At 43.3% G+C, this 18,536-nt stretch overlaps 1 protein-coding gene across 1 annotated transcript; it reads right to left on the bottom strand.

The window, feature by feature from the left end:
- Window positions 1–269: 269 nt before the first annotated feature.
- Window positions 270–6,197, bottom strand: MRPL33 (mitochondrial ribosomal protein L33). Its single transcript, XM_062489232.1, has 4 exons — window positions 6,152–6,197; window positions 5,442–5,460; window positions 2,725–2,831; window positions 270–579 (listed from the first exon to the last, which is right to left on the bottom strand). The coding sequence occupies exons 1-4, from the start codon at window positions 6,171–6,173 to the stop codon at window positions 530–532; spliced, it is 198 nt and encodes a 65-aa protein (XP_062345216.1). The 5' UTR covers window positions 6,174–6,197; the 3' UTR covers window positions 270–529.
- Between the last annotated feature and the right edge of the window lie 12,339 nt (window positions 6,198–18,536).

Genomic DNA, 18,536 nt, shown 5'->3' with positions numbered 1-18,536 from the left:
CCTTGGTAATAGCTTATCCAAAAACTCATCTAGGTTCCCATTCCTTCTTTCCTGAGAAGGAGCTGGTGCAACATTACCCCTGCAAGTAATGACACTAGCTCGTGGTCACTACTGTTGCATCTCTGTGGCTGGTAGGTTAGAAAAACTTGCAATCTTGCCATTGAATTCCTGCTGTGGAAAATGTTAATTTTTATTGCTTTATAAAACAATAGTTCCTTTGAAGATTACAGCCTCTTTCACAATAGAAAACACAGACAATGGGATTTGCTATTTAATTTTTTTTAATTGAGCACTGTAAAAATAACTCAAAAGATAAATAAATGTTACTGTGATGATCTATGTCCAGACATTAAGAATTTTTCTCTCTCTACATTGTTTTATTCACAATGGCCTTCAAATCACAGGAGACGGTGATCCCAGTTCATTTCCTCTCTTTTCAGCCCATGTTGCTGGATTTCTGAATCAGTGCTCACCCCATCCTCCCCCCAGACCATCCTCTTCTCATGTATAAATCAAGTCCAGTCATTGTTCACACAGAACGGATTTTTCTCTTCTCGGTGAAGAGGACACGTTGTTTTGCTACAGGGAAAAAAAAAAAAAAAGAGAAAAAAGATTCCGTTAAGAAGCCTGAAGTGTTAAAATTCAATTCAACCAGCCCACGTTCTTTTTCTCCTGGCTGCCTTCACTGCTTAAATGAGTGTGGAGCAACTGACTGGCACAGCACTGTTGTTAACCAACTCTTGAAAGAGTTTAGTGATGCTTTCACTTTACCACATGTAATTTTTAGTTTCTAAGATGTCCACTTTACCTCTGTGAGAATAAGTATCAGGATGCAAGTGACTGAAAACACTCAACAGCTGCTCTGTGTGACTATTCTGAGTCACAGCTGTTCAATGCAGGGACAAAAATAGGTTCTTTCTGCTTTCTACCACTCTTCAATTCCAGAGCCCAAATAACTACAGATGATGAGTTGGATCCAGTTGGCCTTACAGGCTGACTGAGAAGGTAACCAATTGCCCTGTGGGTCCCTCAACCAGGCACAAACTGGCTGTGACCACAATGCCTGATGCAGGTGTTTGTAAAAAACACCTGCAGGGGCAGGTTAAGCATAGTCAATACATGAATGAAAACCAAAAATTACAAAGTAAATCAAAGCAAAGCTTTACAATGCCATCTGAAAATCAACACTGCTTGGTTAGTTTCATTATACAAATTCCTTTGAAAGCTACGCAAGAGCAATCCACAAAACAACATCTCTTCTTCCACAAAAAAAGTTTCGTTTTAAGAAATGGTGCAGATAGTAAAGATTATGTTGCTGCAGTTGGGAGGTAGTGAAACTTGGGCAATCCTGCCACTACTTCACTAAAAAGCTTCATTCTGTGGATGTCCCAGGTTTCTGAGAAGTACAAAACATAAGGTGAAAACAGATGCCAAGTGAAAATGCTTCCTAACATATTCCTGATGTGAGTTGTTATCTAGACTCAAATTTACTTCCCTTCACACATGCAACACTTTCTCACATCAATTTCTCACTTGTATTCTACTACAGGCTACAAAGATCAAAGCTTTCTTCAGCAACCTACTACATGTTCTATCTGAGCTCTTCTCTTTCTTCAGTTCCCTACAAGTTGCAAACCTTCTGGAGGATCACTCTGCACAATACTTCAATGCAAAAGTTTATTTTCTTATTCAATAATATAATCCCAGAGATCTCCAATTCCCCTTCTGCGTGGAGTTCAAAAGAAAAACCACAACCTCTGTCACCTTTGATAACAGCATATTGCTTCTCTGGTGCTTTCTTTCACCCCTCAAAGCTCCTGTACTGTTAGCTCTGGGAATGAAAAGGTAGTCCTCTAACAAGAATACAATATTTTAAGAAAAATAAGCTTGAATCACATAACTACTGGCCATGCATTATCTACTTAGAGCTGCTTAATAATATTTTTATATTCTATACCTTTAAATAAGCCTTTTTTGCATTAGCTAGACCATGTTATATCTAATATGGTTTGGTTTAGACTCTAAGTTTACCACCATTAAGCTTTTTAACATTAAATTCAGTTTTTTAATGCTAACAACAGTAACTTGAACTCTTAGTCATCCTTCAAAAAGCTGGGTGAGCAGAAGGCAGTTTGGCAGGTGCTATAACCTGTCCACAAAATCACATTCTTAAAATGAGAACATCTGCAAGGCCCTGGGTAACATAAAAGAATCCACTAACTGCCATCTGGAGAGTGATATAATTTGTGGAATAGGAATAATCTGTGCCTATTTCTTTAGAACATGAAGTCCATTTTGTAAGAGGTGGTTAAAAATTCTGGTCTAGAGCTCCCATGGCAGCTTAACAGAACACTTCTGTTGATGCATACTTTGTGCCTGCTTGTTGGAGGTAGCACAGTCTAGCAAACCACACAAAGAAACAGAATGAAAGAACTCCTGTGTCACTTGACTTCGCCAGTGACATGTGGCATGGCTGTCATCAAAGTCTCTGATGTGTCAGGCAAGTCATTACTTTGTTTCACTGCCACAATCTGTAAAATGAGGGTAACATTTACTTCCCACTGGAATGTCATGAAGAACAGCAACAGTACAGTCATTTGAGTATGAAACATGTTATGACATATTCTGCTTAGATGGGAAAAATCCTGTTGCATTCAAATCTTTTCCCCCACAGAGTCAGAGAAGCTCACACAAAGCACGCTGACTTCTTCCCCGAGCTCTTACCGATGGGATCGTATCTCAGTAAGACCAGTTTTTCCTGCAGTCGGAGTCTCCTGATGTTGAAGCAGTAGCCTGTCTCTGCAGCACTCTTCATCCTCACCAGAATGTACCTAAAGTCACAAGGGACGTCTTTGTGTCACTGCACAGGCACTCAGCAAGGGCCCACCACATCTGCCAATGGACAAGCTTTCAGCACACAGTTTGGCACTGCCACATAAGACATTTCATTTCAACTTCAGGGATGGGAGTATCAAAACTATGTGTGCTTAACTTTTCATGCAGACAAACACTAAACCATAAGCTCCAGCATCACATTTAAGTAAATAATTCCTCAACAGGATGCAATCCTAGAGAGAAACAGCTCCTCCAAAAAACAGTGACATGGGAGGAATAAAAGCAGGATAGAAAAAATTAGGAAATATCAGCATACAATTGAGTCACTATGGCTTGAAAGCTAAAGAGAGGAAGGATGATGGTAGTTAAAGATGTTCAGGCTGTAGATAACACTGTATCACAAACTATCACTTCCTCATGCAGAGAGGAAGCTAAGCAGATAGGCTGGCACAAGAGGCATGCAAAAGAAGAAGCAGAACCCCTTGGCACCATCCACCCTTCTAGAGATACAGAGCTTGATATTAACCCAGCCACGGGGACCTGTTGGAATGTGCATTACAACAGGAACCCACTTCCCCACTGGAGGGCTCTCGGTTTGCGGGGCAGGCTGGCAGCAACTGCGGTGTCCCGGGAGCCGGAGACTGAAGAAGCTGCTCGACACCCCCAGTCTGGAAGTATGCCAAGATCCAAGCAACTGCCCAGAGAGAGGGCATCTTCTGAAGTTTCAAAAGAAATGTAAAACCCTTTAACCAGTCTTTAAATTACATCTTTCTCTTCCATTTCAATTAGGAGATGGATACATCTCTGCATGTGGGCATTTAGTTCACTTTCCATTTTCCCTATCTTCCTGTTTCTAACACAAAATGGTCTGTCAAAATTAACCTGTTCTTCCTCACTTGTACAGCTCTCACCAGCATACTTCCTTAAGCTCTTCCTTTTAAGCTTTGCAATCTAATTTACTATTGAGTTCAAAATAAAGACACTGGATTCCTGCAGACAACTGACCAAGCATATTCTTGGGATTATCCCTCGTTGTCATCTTCTCCTGTACACTACTGCAGGTGTACTGTGAAGCTTCAGTAACCACAAAGACTCCTTTCCCTACATCTCACTCACTTCCTCAAAGCCTCTGTGCAGTTTCCCCTTTCTGGGGGAATCAGTGGCATCAGCATGACCAGACCTTGAAATTGTTGTGCACCACACATTTGAGGCCAAGCCATTCCAAACAATACACCTTGCTCAAAAAAAAAAAAAAAAAAAAATTACTCTCCCATGAAGAAATGTAATAAGGAGCAAAGGCAGAAAACAACACCATAAAGCTGTCGGGGCACAGAAAGAAACCCAAGGGGAGTGGAGAAGGATAAATAAATATTGGAGTGCATATGTGACTGTAAAAGAACAGAAAGAAACATTAGGATAAAAAAATAAAAGGAAGTGTGTGGTAGAAATCCCTGCATTAACATTAGTAAAACCACTTTTAAAAGCTACTTTTTCACCTTGCAGAAACCTCCTGGTTTGCTGTGTTTGTTTTTATGAACACGCAACAGTAGAACACTGAGATGTCAAACTGCTGTCTGTCAGGCACATACTTGGGAAGTGCTTTCTTAATTTAAAAGCCTCACAGTTGTGCAGAAATTCTGTAACAGAAGAATCTCCTCAAATGCGGAAAGTGGTTGGTACTGGCTCTGCTGGGGGCAGATTCTTAAAAAAGCCACAATACAGAAAATGCACCAAAGGCCATAGATCCTAGGCCTGTGTGGTACCAAGTATAATAAACTCACACAGAATGCAACTTCTGGAATTTGTTCACATAAATGTACCAGTTTAGCCTCTTGGATTTGTCTAGCTAATTTTCTTACAAACAGCATTTTGGGTCGAAGTCAGTTTCTCCACAAGATCTTGTTTCCTTGTGCCCACATTGTAAGAGTACTGGTGTGTTCAAAGGACATATTCCTTTCTTTCTAACCCTTAACGTACTATCAGCTTTCTTTACAGGTCAGAGGACTGTGACTAATATTCTTTCAGAGCCCACTAACGTCTCTGCTGAGTTGGACTGCAGAACAAACTAAGATGCCTGGAGCACTGACTGCACCCTGTCCATTCCTCACACATAAACTCAGGACTATGCTAAGCCTAGGAAGTGTTCTGCACTCTAGCTATGGGAAAGCTTCATGGCACCTGCCCAAAGTCCACACCACAGACAACAAAGACCCATGCTGTACGTTAGTTTACTCTCCTCAGCTAAAAAAGTATGACAGGTGAACAACAGGAAAAATACTTGGATAATTTACAGCCTCTCTTTCGTCACAGAGCACGGAGGTATCCTTCCCCCTGTGCAGGGCACTTTGGAGATTCCTGCTGAGCTCAGTGCAACAGCCCATAGGACAAAACCTGCCTCTGCTGCAAGTTCAGAACCTATGAGTGATTTTCACACCGTTCTGTACTCATCTGTGAGAAGACACACATACAGAATGACTGAGAGAAGGCAGCTAGACTCAAGAACTGCAATTCTCTCAGGTATATTAAAAAAATCTAGAGATGCTTAACATTTTGCATAAGTACAACACACCAGTAAACAAAAATTAGTGAGGAAAACAAACACTTACTTAGATTTGCTCTTGGCCACTGTTTTTTTGGGGTTTTTTTCAGCATGAAAAAGAGAAAAACAGAAGAAACAGTTACCATTTTATCTTGTTTCCTTTATATGCAACATAAAAAGATTAAGTGTTTTCTATGGCCCGACTGCTAAAGCCCCAGAGAGATAGTGTGAAGATTTACTATGATGATAAAGCACCAGTCGTTCTCCCACGTGCTGTCAGTTCCCTGCTCTTTCTACCACCATGTCACCTTTATAAGTGTCTGTGCAAATGCAGTGCCCAGCATGACAGACTGCACTTGCTGCATGCTCCAGACATTCTCAGTAAGTTTTCGGCTTCAGTGCCGAGTATGAATTCTCAGGGTGAACGTGAAGTTAAGACAGGTGTGAGGAACACTGCTGGTGGTGGACTGCAGTCCCAGACCCCCGGACTTGTTTCCACTCACTCCGGCTTCGGTTAGAAATCATAAACCTGCAGCACAATTCCAAACCCCTACCAAAAAAAAAAAAAAAACCAAAACCAAAACCAAAACAAAACAAAAATCTCATCTACAGTGTGTCTGTGCAAGTCTTGTTTAGGGCACGCCGGGAGGCCCCGCGGCCGAAGGAAGGTAGAGGGGGAAAGGAGGGGAGGGCCGGGGGGAGGTCGCACCGCCGCCACCCTCCCGCCCTCAGAGCCGCCCCGCGGCCGCCCGGCCCCGCCGCGCCCGCGGCACTCACGGGCCGCCGCCGTCAGGAACATCGCGCCGGGCCCGATGGCAGCCGCCCCGCCCCGTCCCTTCCCGCCCCTTCCGCCGCCACAACCGCGTCCGGGGCGCGGGGCCGGGCCTGAGGGGCCGCACCGCCCGAGGGAGGGGCCGGCCGCGCTCCCGTGCCCGCACCGGCGCCCGAGAGCCGGGGTTGGGAAAGGCGGCGGGAGGGCCGGTGGACTCCTGGGCTGCACCCAGCACAAGCTGTGGCCAGCAGGCCGAGGGAGGTGGTGCTGCCCCTCCTGCACACCCTGCCCTGGTGAGGCCTCATGTGGAGGGAGTGCTGTGTCCTGTTCGGGGCTCCGCAGTACAGAAGAGAGACGGAGCTGATGGACAGGACCCAGTGGAGGGCAACAGAGATGATTAAGGGACTGGAGCATCTCTCTTACGAATAAAGGCTGTGGGAGCTGGGCCTGTTTGACCTAGAGAAAAGTGAGAGGGGATCTCGGCAGTGTGTACAAATATCTGAAAGGCAGGTGCCGAGAGGATGGTGCCCAGCGACAGGACAAGGTGCAGTAGCCGTGAACTAAAACAAAACGAGTTCCACCTCAGCATGAGGAAGAATTTCTTTGCATTGAGTGTCAAAGAACTGGAACAGGCTGCCCTTGGATGTTGTGGAGTCTCTGGAGACATTAAAAATCCACCTGGATGTGGGACGTGTTCCTGAGTGATCTGCTCTAGGTGACCCTGCCTTGGCAGGGGGTTGGACTAAATGGTCTCCAGAGGTCCCTCCCGACCCTGGCAATTCTGTGATGTGCCCATGCAGGCCTGTCCCAGCACATGCTGGCAGCCTGTCCATGTATCTGGCAGTGGCTGACGGCAGCAGAGCCAGTGCAGAGGGGGATGTGCCAGGCTGTGATGGCCCCACAGTCTGTGCTGGCAGCACATCCAGGTTCTGTCCCATCGCATGGAATCATACAGTGGTTTGGCTCGGAAGGGACCTTAAAGATCATCTCATCCCAGCTCCCTACCATGGGCAGGGATGCCTCCCACTAGACCAAGTTGCTCAGAGCCCAACCAACCTGTACATGGCTGTGTCACGTTGTGCTTCTCATCAACTAAGACCCACAAGTCCTTCTCAGGTCTGATCTCAATCTATTCTCTCATCCTTCAGTGCATTTTAGGCATTGGAATAGGTTGCCCAGGGAGATGATGGAGTCACCATCCCTGGAGGTGTTTAAGACAGGTCTGGATGTGGTGCAGGGGGATGATTTAGTGATTTAGGGGTTACAGTGATAGTGCTGGGTGATGGACTAGACAATCTTAAAGTCTCTTCCAACCCTGATGATAATCTGCTAACCTCTGCCTTCCTTTGTTCTCTTTTTTAATAAAAAAAGGGAGTGTTGCTATGCTCTCAAAGTCCCCAGATCATTAGGCAACTACACCTATCAGTGTTCATGAGATACTGTACAAAAGCCATGGGCAGGGAGGCTCAAGGAAGGCACCAAAGCAAGTCTTCATATTCCTCTGACCCATTAGATAATGAACTGTGATATATTATCCTCTGAAAAATTCACAGAAGGTCTGTGGCTTACTCTGCTTCCATCAGTTAGGTAAACTGTTATTGATGGAATTCAAGTCCTTGAATATTTAGCAATTACTAAGGCAATAAAAATGCCAGCTTGACATATTTAGATGAAAAACAAGACTTAGAATGTATAATAACATGCAGTTAATTTTGTATTCTATGGCATGAAAACAAGTGGCTGACCCTATAAAATACTAGAGCAAAACAACATCTCCAGGAAAACATTGCTGCTTGTGTCAAGTGTTTACTTGATATGTAGTTCCTTTACTCAATTCAATTATTTCCAAATGCTTTCTCTTAATGGTACAATATTTCAGTCTTTACTATGTGGCCTTCAGAAGTATAAATCTAGTAGTTACATAATCTGCCCATGAATATCAGAGTGAGAGCTTGAAAACATTCGAGATGTTAAAATGTGAGTGCTGTAAGACTCCTTCTCTTTGATCTGCGTTATTGCCTCAGTCAGAGCACAGACTGAAAAGGAATGCAATTGCCAACCTACTGACTTCACTGCCAGGAATATAAATCAACATTAAAGATGATTTCTAAATGAAATAGCAAGTTAAACATTTGTAGAAACACATCATCAAATAGAGGTTACTGCCTCTTTTTAAACCTCTTGCCTGTTGGCAAAAGGAAACTGTTCCAGTGACATTTTCTCTGCTCTGCTGTGACAAGGGCTGCATAAATATAGACACTGTGGATTAGAATAGACTTTGACTGTCTTCAACTTTCTTTTTAGCAGCTTCTTCTGTAGACAGTTTTCCATAGCTATGGGTAAAACCCAGGGAGTCTGAAACTGGTATGTGTGACAAGGTGTTGAGTGTCACATGCCCCTGATGGCAACAGTCATAACTGACCTTGAGGAAGAGTTATCCTGGATGGAGGAAAGTAGAGAGAGTGAGAATTTCTGACCCTGGCTCCAATTCAGATTTGGCATGTGGGCTAGGATAAGTCATGTTCTTTGAGATCTTCAATGGCATGTGCAGTGCAAATGCAGATTTTTCCTTCAACTTTGCCTAAAGAAAGCAAGGAGTGTGATGAACTGTAATGCCAGCCTAGATAATTCTGGTACTTGCTTAAAGAGTAGTCACTCATGACTCCAGCAGAGAAGTTGCTGGTGCCAAACTGATCAATGTCACTCAGAATCAAACATAGGGTGGGTTTTTATCTCGCTAGAAAAACAACAATTTTTCATAGCATAGTCTAACTGATTCTTTCCCATCTTATGCTTTATATTCTAGGCTGAGCCCTCCTTCACCTCCAGGAAGTGAGGAGCTGGCTGCTCCCTGCCAAGAAAGTGCAGCCAGGTTTCTGGCACACTCTGAGCAGGCAAAGGGCTGGTGTCTGAGGTTGGCGAGGGTGAGGCTTCTTCAAGTGCACGCGGCACCTCCAGTCAGTCATCGCTCAAAAAAGTCACAGAAGGGGAGAGGGGGGCAGCAGATGAAATGTTTGCAAGGTAAATATCCTCTTGGCACTAGATTTTCTACGTGAGTTGCTGTAATTAACGCATACAAAATCCAAGGCTGGAAACAAGAGAATAACACTAAAGCCTGGGAAAAGCTCCACGTGTCCTTCCTGGTTTCCCACAAAAACAGGCAAACAATTAACTGAGCCAAAAAAATGCAGACAGATTGGTGGACATAGCTTTTAAACAGCCAGGCTACTTTCTCCTCCCTTCTTGCTTTCCCTTTCTCAGCGTGTTACCACTTAGCAGTGCTCTGCTGTCCGCAGTGTTAAACAAACACTCTCGGGCACTATAGTGCAAATCACTCATCCCAGATAACAGATGGATTTTTACATTCTTTCTGCATATCTGAATCCATTATCCCAATAGGGCTAGAAGAAAGTGGGCATTAGCTTAATGCAGTTCTGAAAGAGGAACTGTTCAGGTCAGGAGAGCGGGAATTATGGAAAGAGCCATCTGAAGTGCTAAATCACTTGAGCTAGTGACTAAATCCTTTCAGCTGCTGGTCTGTTTGAAGTGAGCTAGAAATGGCCTTTAGCCTACTTCTTAGGTGTGATAATCTTGTTAGAAAAGGTGGAAAAGCAATGGGCTTGGATGTTTCCCTTCTTAGCTACAGAACTTAGTCCCCCTAGATCAGATGTGGGGCACTCTGGTGTGGTTAGGGCACAGCTCTGTTTTCAGGGATTTACCTGGACCCTGCTTATTCCTTCCAGAGCAATGCTGTCTGGATCTGTTCTAGAGCTCCTTTCCCCTGCACTGACGTCATTCATATGTAAGGGGGGAAGAACAAAGACAGCACTTGCCTGTTTCTTGTGTGATTTTTCAATACCCATTTCCCAATCCTGACATCCAAAGTAACAACATCCTTTCAAACCACCCCCTCTTGAAATGCCACTGTAGTCAAACAGCTGCAAATCAAAACACCTTGTAAACAAGTGACTGAAATCCCGTGGGATGCCCGAGGGCTTGGGCACGTCTCAGAGTGATTATAGTTCCTGCTATACAAATTGGAGTCCATGTAGCACAGTTTGTGCCAGCTCCAAGCTCTTGCTCTTTATTTTTAGCCCTGTTTGTCGAGGGGTTCTCATAATAAAAAGAATGACGTTCGGTATCAGTGACACACAGATAAAATTAGATAGTAGCCGGAAGTGATCCTACAACTAATCCTCCCCATTTTTTTTCACAAGCTTTGTGATTCTGTGGGCCTCAAGGACAGCTTTTCTCTGTGTGAATTTCACTTCCTATCAGCAGGCAGCTGAAAAATTGGGCTTGCATGGGACTTGTGTGCAAAAGGAATGAATGTCATTGTCAGTGCTTATGCCAACAGCTGGGACCATCTGGGACACCAAAGACAACAGTGTCTAGATGTGTACAGCTGATCAGAGATTGTTTTTAGCAAGCCTTGAAACCTTCTTCCCTTTTTGGAGCAACAGAACGATGTTTTTGCCTTCCATGCATGGAGTTTTGTGCACAGAGTAGCTTAAGTCATCAGGGCTCAGTCCTGGAAGTGATTAGTTCCCCAGACATAAGACACCCGCACTGATGCTGAAGATATTATTCCTTTCTTTGGAAGAAGCTGCATAGGGGAAAGACAAGATAGGATGTGCATTAGCTTACATCTCTAAAGTAAACCTTCTCTCAGGAGAGAATGATCAGTTCTCATTTGTTTTTGGCATTTTTTTCCCTTCTAAATTTTGTTTTGCTTTTGTTTTTGCTACACTGTTAAAGAAGAAAATACAAGAGGTTAAGTGGTCAGCAGATGCTCTCTATTGCTTAGAAACATTGAATTCAAGCAGGCAGTGTACCTAGTGCACCTTCAAAGGAAAGTGCAATTGTTTGCTGTGTAACACAAAGGACTTAGCTGTCTGTTTTAAGCAGGGTAGGTAAAGGCAAAGGGAAAGGACAACTATGCAATGTGAACATGGTGTGACACAGATAAGGAATGAATTTTTTTCCTCCTGTAGCTTATTGGATGAGAATGGATCAAGTGGCTGGACTTGGTTCATTTTATGTCAAAATTCTACTCTGGAATGAATTTATGTATCACTCTTATGGCTCTGGGGCAAGGGGATATCTTTAGCTTCAAGCCAGAGTTAGCAGCTGTAAGGGGAAAGAAAACAGGTGGTTCAAGTGTATAAGTGCATCTAGAGAACCAGAAGAAGGATGGAGCTTTCTGCATCCCGTCGCCTCCCTAAAGACTTTCTCACTTGAAGGAAGGTCACAGGGTTCAAAGCTGTTTCTCAAGTGCAGCTATGTAGCATTGCCCTGGTGTCATGCAGTATTATAAACAAGTTATTATTTCATTCAGTGTCTTGGGAAATGATGGGACTGGAACAATACACCCACAGCAGTTCCCTCCCTTATCCCAGCAGACTCTTTAGTGAGTTACTTATGAGCTGTACCTCACTAACTGATGTCTGTCTGTCTGTCTGTCTGTCTGTCTGTGTCTGCTAGTAGTGTGTTTCTGAGGAATTTCAAATAGGAATATTGTGGATTTTGTGAAGGGCAGAGAGCTGGGAAGGAGGAGAGGGACATAAGTTTGCCGTGTCTTGTGGTTTGGTGGATGTTTGATTTATGAACATTGGGCTGAGAAGGCCCCAGGGCTTCATAGCTGCAAGCACGGAATGCATCATCTCTCCTTTATCCACGCATTTGTGCTTCTGAAGCCAGTCACTCATTTACACCTGATGGGATAGCAGAAAAACAGAGTTAAGCAGAGCAGTGTTCCATTCATTTCTGTCTGCTTAGCTCAGGTTCAAGCTAGACCTGGGATGAATACTTAAAAAAGATAGGAATCATCATAAAGGAGCGAATGCGACAAATGAGGCTCAGCAGGAATGTATGTAGAAATCTGTTTGAAGTCTTGGACTCTTGCATAACTGTCTCTGGCTAGCTCCCTAGACCCTCTTCTTCTGCTGTAGTCTTCCTAGACCCATTTTACTTGGAAACATACAAGCCATTTAAAAGCCCTAATGACGCACAATGTGTGTTCCTTGACTTTTGCACAATCTCTGCAGAGACTGTCTTTCCTCTTTCTATTTCGTAAGCACTGACCATTTGGCCTTGCCCTGTCATCCCCAAATATAGAGAAATAATCTCCCTCCTACAGAGGGGAGGCAGTCCTCTAGGTTAAGAAGAAAAGATTGTCACAATATTCATAGGTGGACTGTTGCAAGGGTTTTATTGACCAGTAAAGATATATGTACGCTTCAGTCACTTTTTAGCCCACATTATATTCTTCAGTGATGCCAAAATACTAGGTCAGATAATATGTACATGTAGCTCAAGTTATCTTTCTGGAAATATTCCTTGTCTGAAAAAGAACAAGTTATTTCCCCACATCACTGTATAGACCAAGATATCCTTGAACTGCCCACTAAGCAAAGCTGGACTACGTCATGTGTTTTCCCCAAAAGTTATGCTAACCAAAGGAATCAGAAAAACTATTTCCCTTCCTTTTTCCCCCAGCTCTCACAACATGGACTCTAACCTCTCCACTACAGGAAAAACTGCTGTTGCCAATTGTGTAGATTGGTAAGAGACTAAGTGTTGCTCCCTAAATATAACTGGTCCCATAACTCTAGCCCAGATCTTTAAGGTTTTCTTGCTATCTAGTCTAACTCAGTATGCGTCCATGGGGTATAGTTGCCTAAAAATCAGATATGTAAATGTGATGAAGGCATGCCCCATAGCATCTGACTATAAATAAATTCCTGTCCAAATATTCCACCTGCTCACATGACCCAATCCATATTGGTGGACTTATATTCCCAGCCCTGCCCTGCATTAGCTTCTGGTGACCTAGTTCTGGGTAACTGAAGATCTCACCTCTTCCTCAGCACAACAATACTCTTGCATCATTTTGAAATCCTGTTGCTGCCCCTGAAGAGTTCACATAAACCAGTACTGTCTGTAGTGACCTCGTGATTGCATGTGAAATCACGGTCAGGGCTTTTCATGCTAGCAGAAAACCAGAAGAATTTACTGGAATGGGATTAAATTTGTTTTCAGTGTGTCTGCAGAGCCAAATCAATTCCAAAAGTTTTCTGAGCTGCTGAACAACCAGAGGCAATCATTGCACTTTTCTGCTGCCAGTTGCAGCCTTTTATCTCTTCTAGGCAGGAGCTGTCTCCTACTCTGTATTTGTAAAATTGCCAGTGTTGTGGGGTGGCACCTCAATGAACCCTCTGCATCCACAGGATGGCTTTGGTGAGCCTCCACTTGCAGGACAGCCAGCAGCACACCCCTCCAGCTGCCCTCCTGCCTGCAATACCTGTGGGTGAAATACAGGCAAACACACTTGAGTTAGATGTACATCTGATGCCAACTGCATCTGGCAACCACTCTGGCACTGCAGAGGACTGCCCCAGGATTTCTAGTTATTTTTAATTCAGCATCAGATTGGACCCAGTTGCTCCTGGTTAGAGATCTTCTTGCAATAACAAACTACGATTACATGAAGAGCTTAAAAAAGAATTTCACCCCTCCAGGGCTAAATTACTTCCACTTATATACAACTGTCATATCTTTAAAGGGCAAACCCAGAAAGCTAACATTGAAAAATATAACTCTACAACCGAGATTATTTGCCTGCCTTCTCTAGGCAATCATGTCTCGTATCTAGAAAGTCTTTCATAGCAAAACCCAAAATTCAAGCTAAGTAGATGGAAGATGGAAGATTTATGTACGGAGTAGGGAACAACAGCTTGGGAGGAGGTGTATTTGATTGCTGGAGCCAGTTGCAAAGAGAAACCTCAAACACCATACGACTGCTTTTCCATAGCATCTCACTCACGTCTGGTAAAACCACTCCATGCTCACCCAGACTCTGCAAACTCCTGCTCGCCAGCTGAGAAAGGCATGGTGACGTGCATGTTATGGAAGCATCTGACACTGGCCAACAGTTCCCTTCTATATGTAGCTCAGCATCCATTCCAGAGATTTTATAACTATTTTTCATGAGTAATAATTGGAAAGTGGGAAGAATGAAAGCCTTCTGTACCAACTTACCTGTCCCACAGGAGACCTCCTGCTGTTCAACTCACATTTAGGGAATTGATTTAAGAGCCGAGTTACACAGGAATATGAAAAGGCTACACCTTTCCTACACTTTCTGTGAATATTCCCACTCATATGATGAGAGAGCAGTCATGCTTTACATAGTGGCTGTATTCAGCCCTGATTATATATGTGGATTAGTAATTGAAGCACTTAAACCCCAGGAGCAAATGGATTTCCCTGAAGAGCACAGAAATTATGGAGAGGGGAGCTCAATGTGTCAAATGTCCAGAAGTGGAAGTGCTCACAACCTTTTGTTCAAAAATTTTCCCTTGAAGAACATGTAGCTCTCTTCAGAATTATTGTCTGTTTTCCTCTCAATCCCTTTTCAGTAGTGGCATGGAGGAAAGTGGAAGAGGAGAAAGGAAAGGTGAGGAAAAGAGTAAACATTTTTCACTGGGTTGGGGTTTTCTTTACATTAAAAAATCAATTATTTTACATAAAAAGTCTGCAGATTTCAGACTTCCATCCAAAAAAGGATGAATTCAATATTTTTTTTTCTAGTTCCACCTATAGAAAATATCCCCTGTAGTGTTTTTTGGTGTTTTCTCTTTCATCTTTTTAGGTGAGGTCAGAACCCAGCACTGCATTGTCTTCAGAGAGCAGCACACTGAGACCAGTGACTAACTGGTACCTTGACAAGAGTCCTAGCCCATTCTTCAGCCACAATTGTATCTCACATCTTCAGCTGCTGTAAATGCTTGGGTGTAAACTTAGAAGCTTAGGGGGCATTTGTGTCTCCCTACTACATTCATTCACATGCAGCTATGCTCCTTCCAATGAAATCCCAAGATTTAGAGAGACTGAATTGCTTTAGGCCTCATTTGAACATAGGGTTCATTCAGTCAGATGCAATTTATCATTTAACCCTTTCGGGAGATCTATCATTTGCCAATCTTGGCTTCATTTTCTCATTCTTAGAACTGTTGGGCAGAAAGGTCAAATACTGTGAAATACAGCAAGGAGCAAAGGCCATTTGTTCGAATCTAACTTTTTTCTCAAGAGAAGGAACAACTTGGAATTGGCAGTGTGGCCCAGGATGCTCAGGGTCTGTAACCTTCCATAATTCTGCAGCAGTCTCTGGTTAAAAGGGAGGATGGAGTAGCTGCCTGCTCTGCTGTGTTCATTGACATAGCTTCCTGTGAGGTTGTCTCTCTTCCAGAAGGAGCATGTAGCTCACTGACTGATGAACAGAAATTAGGTTGGAGTGGCTGCCATTCTCCAGAAAATGTTAATTTTCAGTCTGACTATGGCTATCCAGAAGGCAGTGGGACAGCACACACACAGAGACCATCTTCTACTGCATTTGCACCCAGGACTCCATCCCCTTTGGAAACATGTATGGCTGCTCCATATGCATGGCTCAGAGTTGTCCCTGGGGAAATGCTGCACGTCCCCAGCCTCTTACTCTCCCCCATGACATGACATCCATTCCCAGTCAGAAGGAATTAAATAGTCCTGACAATCATTTGGTACCAGCAGCTGAACTGTTCTGAAAATCTAGACTAAAACTCCCAAAACAAAGCCATAACTATCAAGGCCTGGATCTTCAGCTGCATGGCTTTCTGCTCAGCTCACTGGTATCCTTGAGGGGTTTCCCACTGATTTCAATGAGGTCCTTGGAGGAAGTGTTTAGCTAAAGCAAAGCATAAAGAGGTTGGGCTGAGGTCTTAACTGGTTACCATCCAACTGTAGATATTTAAAGTCCCATCCACTGCTGTACTCAGCTAGGGTACTGTGCCACTCCAGAGAGCTGGTGAAATCATATCCTTCCATTAACAGTAGGCTGGCATGAGAACTGAGGTTTAGGTCTTCCAGGTAAGTGCCTTACATCAGGCAGTCCTCCTTTGTGGTCACTCTTGGCACCTCAGAGGTAAGGACAGCTACATTTCTCTGTTTGTACCTCTTGGCAGCTCTGAGATAAGGACACTTTTGTCTTCTCATGTGTGAAAATGTTGGTGGTCTTTGCAAAGGAGAGAAGTGATTATACTTCAACAAAGCAAACCCCCATCAAAGGAATGCACACAGATGGACTCCTGTGTCTTCACCCTCTCTTCTCTTCCAGTACAACTACATTCCCACACTACCAGCTGACTTGAGTGTCCTAACCGTTGTTCATTCATATTTATTTCAGCTCCAAGCAGTGTTTAGTCTAGAGGCTAAGAGCTCTCTGCAAGATGGGCTTCAAGTAGATACACAAAGAGAGGCAGCTGAGCAGTGGGTCTGTTTCCCTTCTAGCAGCTTTTGTTATGATTTTAGATGTGAAATCCACTGACAGGGTGGAGACTGAACTGACATGCTGAACTGCCTTGTTCACTGATTCGAAAATCTTCTCTCTTAAAATGAGTCAGACCAAACCCTTATGACATTATCCCATGATCCAAAGAGTGACTTCGCATTTGGTCACAAGAGGAGCAGCATTTTTATTTTTTTTAGCTACATGGAACAGGGAATGTTTCAGGCAGTGACTCTATACAACAAATGATACAGTCATTACTGAAGGAACTTTCTATCTTCCTGTGAAGTACCAGATCAAGCAGCCTTTTCTAATCCATGTTCTAGCCTTTAAAGTCAGGACACATTTAATTTTTTTTAATTCTCTGCCAAAATCTCTTTTTGATGCCATTATTTCAGTAGTTGCCAGACACAAGAAGGCAAGTGCCTACCTCCATTTGTCTAAGAGAGTGAGTAGGACCACACAAGAATAGACGGAATCTCCCAGATGAGACTCCTGAAGCACTGTGCAATCATTAGTAAGTTAAACCTCACAAATCCTGGCTGAGTTAGTGCTAAGTCCCTTTCACTGGTGGAAGGAAGAGAAGTCTGGTATGACAAGGGGCAAAAGGCATCTATCTGCAAAGAGGATTTTTCTCCTTGAAGAACAAAGGGAGTGAAGGTGTGCCTTGTAGATAGTGCTTTACTCAGGTTGATGTTGTCACTAGGAGTCTTTCCATTGATCCTCTCAGTCCTTGCAAACATCATAATTAGAGCCTGCTGAATAACATTGACAAATGCTGTATCTGTCTGTTCAGCAGTTTACCTTCTTTGAGGTCTCTTCCAAACCAAATGATGCAATGAGTATACATGCAATTCTGGTCTCAGTTTTGAGTAGCTTGCTCATTGGTTTAGAGATTTCATAGTAGGAAGGGGCCAGGGATATCATTAGTCTGAGCTCCTGCATACCATAACCTTCAGTATCACACTGAATTGCTTTTTCTTGGAAGTACAGAGTAACTTTCAGGGAAATTGTTTGGGGTTTTTTAATATTGCTAATGAATGGAGCAATCTACCAGAAGCCTTATGTAAACTGATCAATTACTCTCACTTCTAAAATATCAGGGGTTTTTTCTAGTCAGAATTCATCCAGTTTCAGTTAGCAAACCTCTGGTTTTATGTCAGCAATGAGAGATTGTAATCAAGTCAACCCTTCACATGATCTCTGTTTAAGCAGACTGAGCTCCTGGAGTCTTTCATGCTAAGGCATGCTTTCTAGTTTCTTAATCAGCCCATTATCACTTCTCTGTACTTTTTCCAATGTGTTATCATCCTTCTGGAATTATTCACAAATAACCTTTTCATTAGTCAAGCTGCTCTTCAGATGGTTGAATAATATTTGCCTGATGAATTTACAGTAACCTTCCTATTGGTTGGTTATGTTATTTGTGAGTTGGTCATGTTGACAGCTGCAGAGGTCTCTTTTCCTACAGCTCCACTGGCCATGGAAGGCATTTTCATGTGTTTTTAGTCCTTCTTCTGGACAAACCCCTGTGCCATCTGCCATTGATCCCAGCTGGGCCACAAGGTGACACCAGCATGCTAACTTGTAAAAATGCTCCCGTGTCTCAGGATGGAAAGGGACATAAAAACCATCTCCTCTTGGGTTAGCTCAGCTCTTTTCCTTGTTTCCAGCACATTGCCAAAACCTTTTCATATGCAAGAAATTCTGAGAGAGGCATTATTATACATCAGCTGTACTCCTGAACCGTGGACCTCCTGGAAGGAGGGGATGTGTATCACTCCAAGAAGTTAAAATGTCTGCTTCAACTGATGCTAGTTACTGTACCTAGTGCTTTTTAACCTCTCAGTCCCAATGATTTGTCCTAATTAGGATGCTCAGTGGTTAGTGATTGACATGCTGGGTTATTTGTGAACAATAAGAAGGCTGGAGTGACTTCTGGGCAAAGTTTCAACACTGTAGAAAGATGTCCTCTGTTCAGAGTGTCCTCAGCAATTCTCATCCACATTTGGAAAAGGTAGATGCCCACAAGAAAACTGTTTATATGTAACAAACACACACATTTT

The sequence above is a fragment of the Cinclus cinclus genome, chromosome 3, assembly GCF_963662255.1.
Source record: "Cinclus cinclus chromosome 3, bCinCin1.1, whole genome shotgun sequence".
Taxonomy (NCBI): Eukaryota; Metazoa; Chordata; class Aves; order Passeriformes; family Cinclidae; genus Cinclus; species Cinclus cinclus.
Note: the sequence above shows the minus strand (reverse complement) of the source record. Positions and strands in the feature narration are given on the sequence as shown.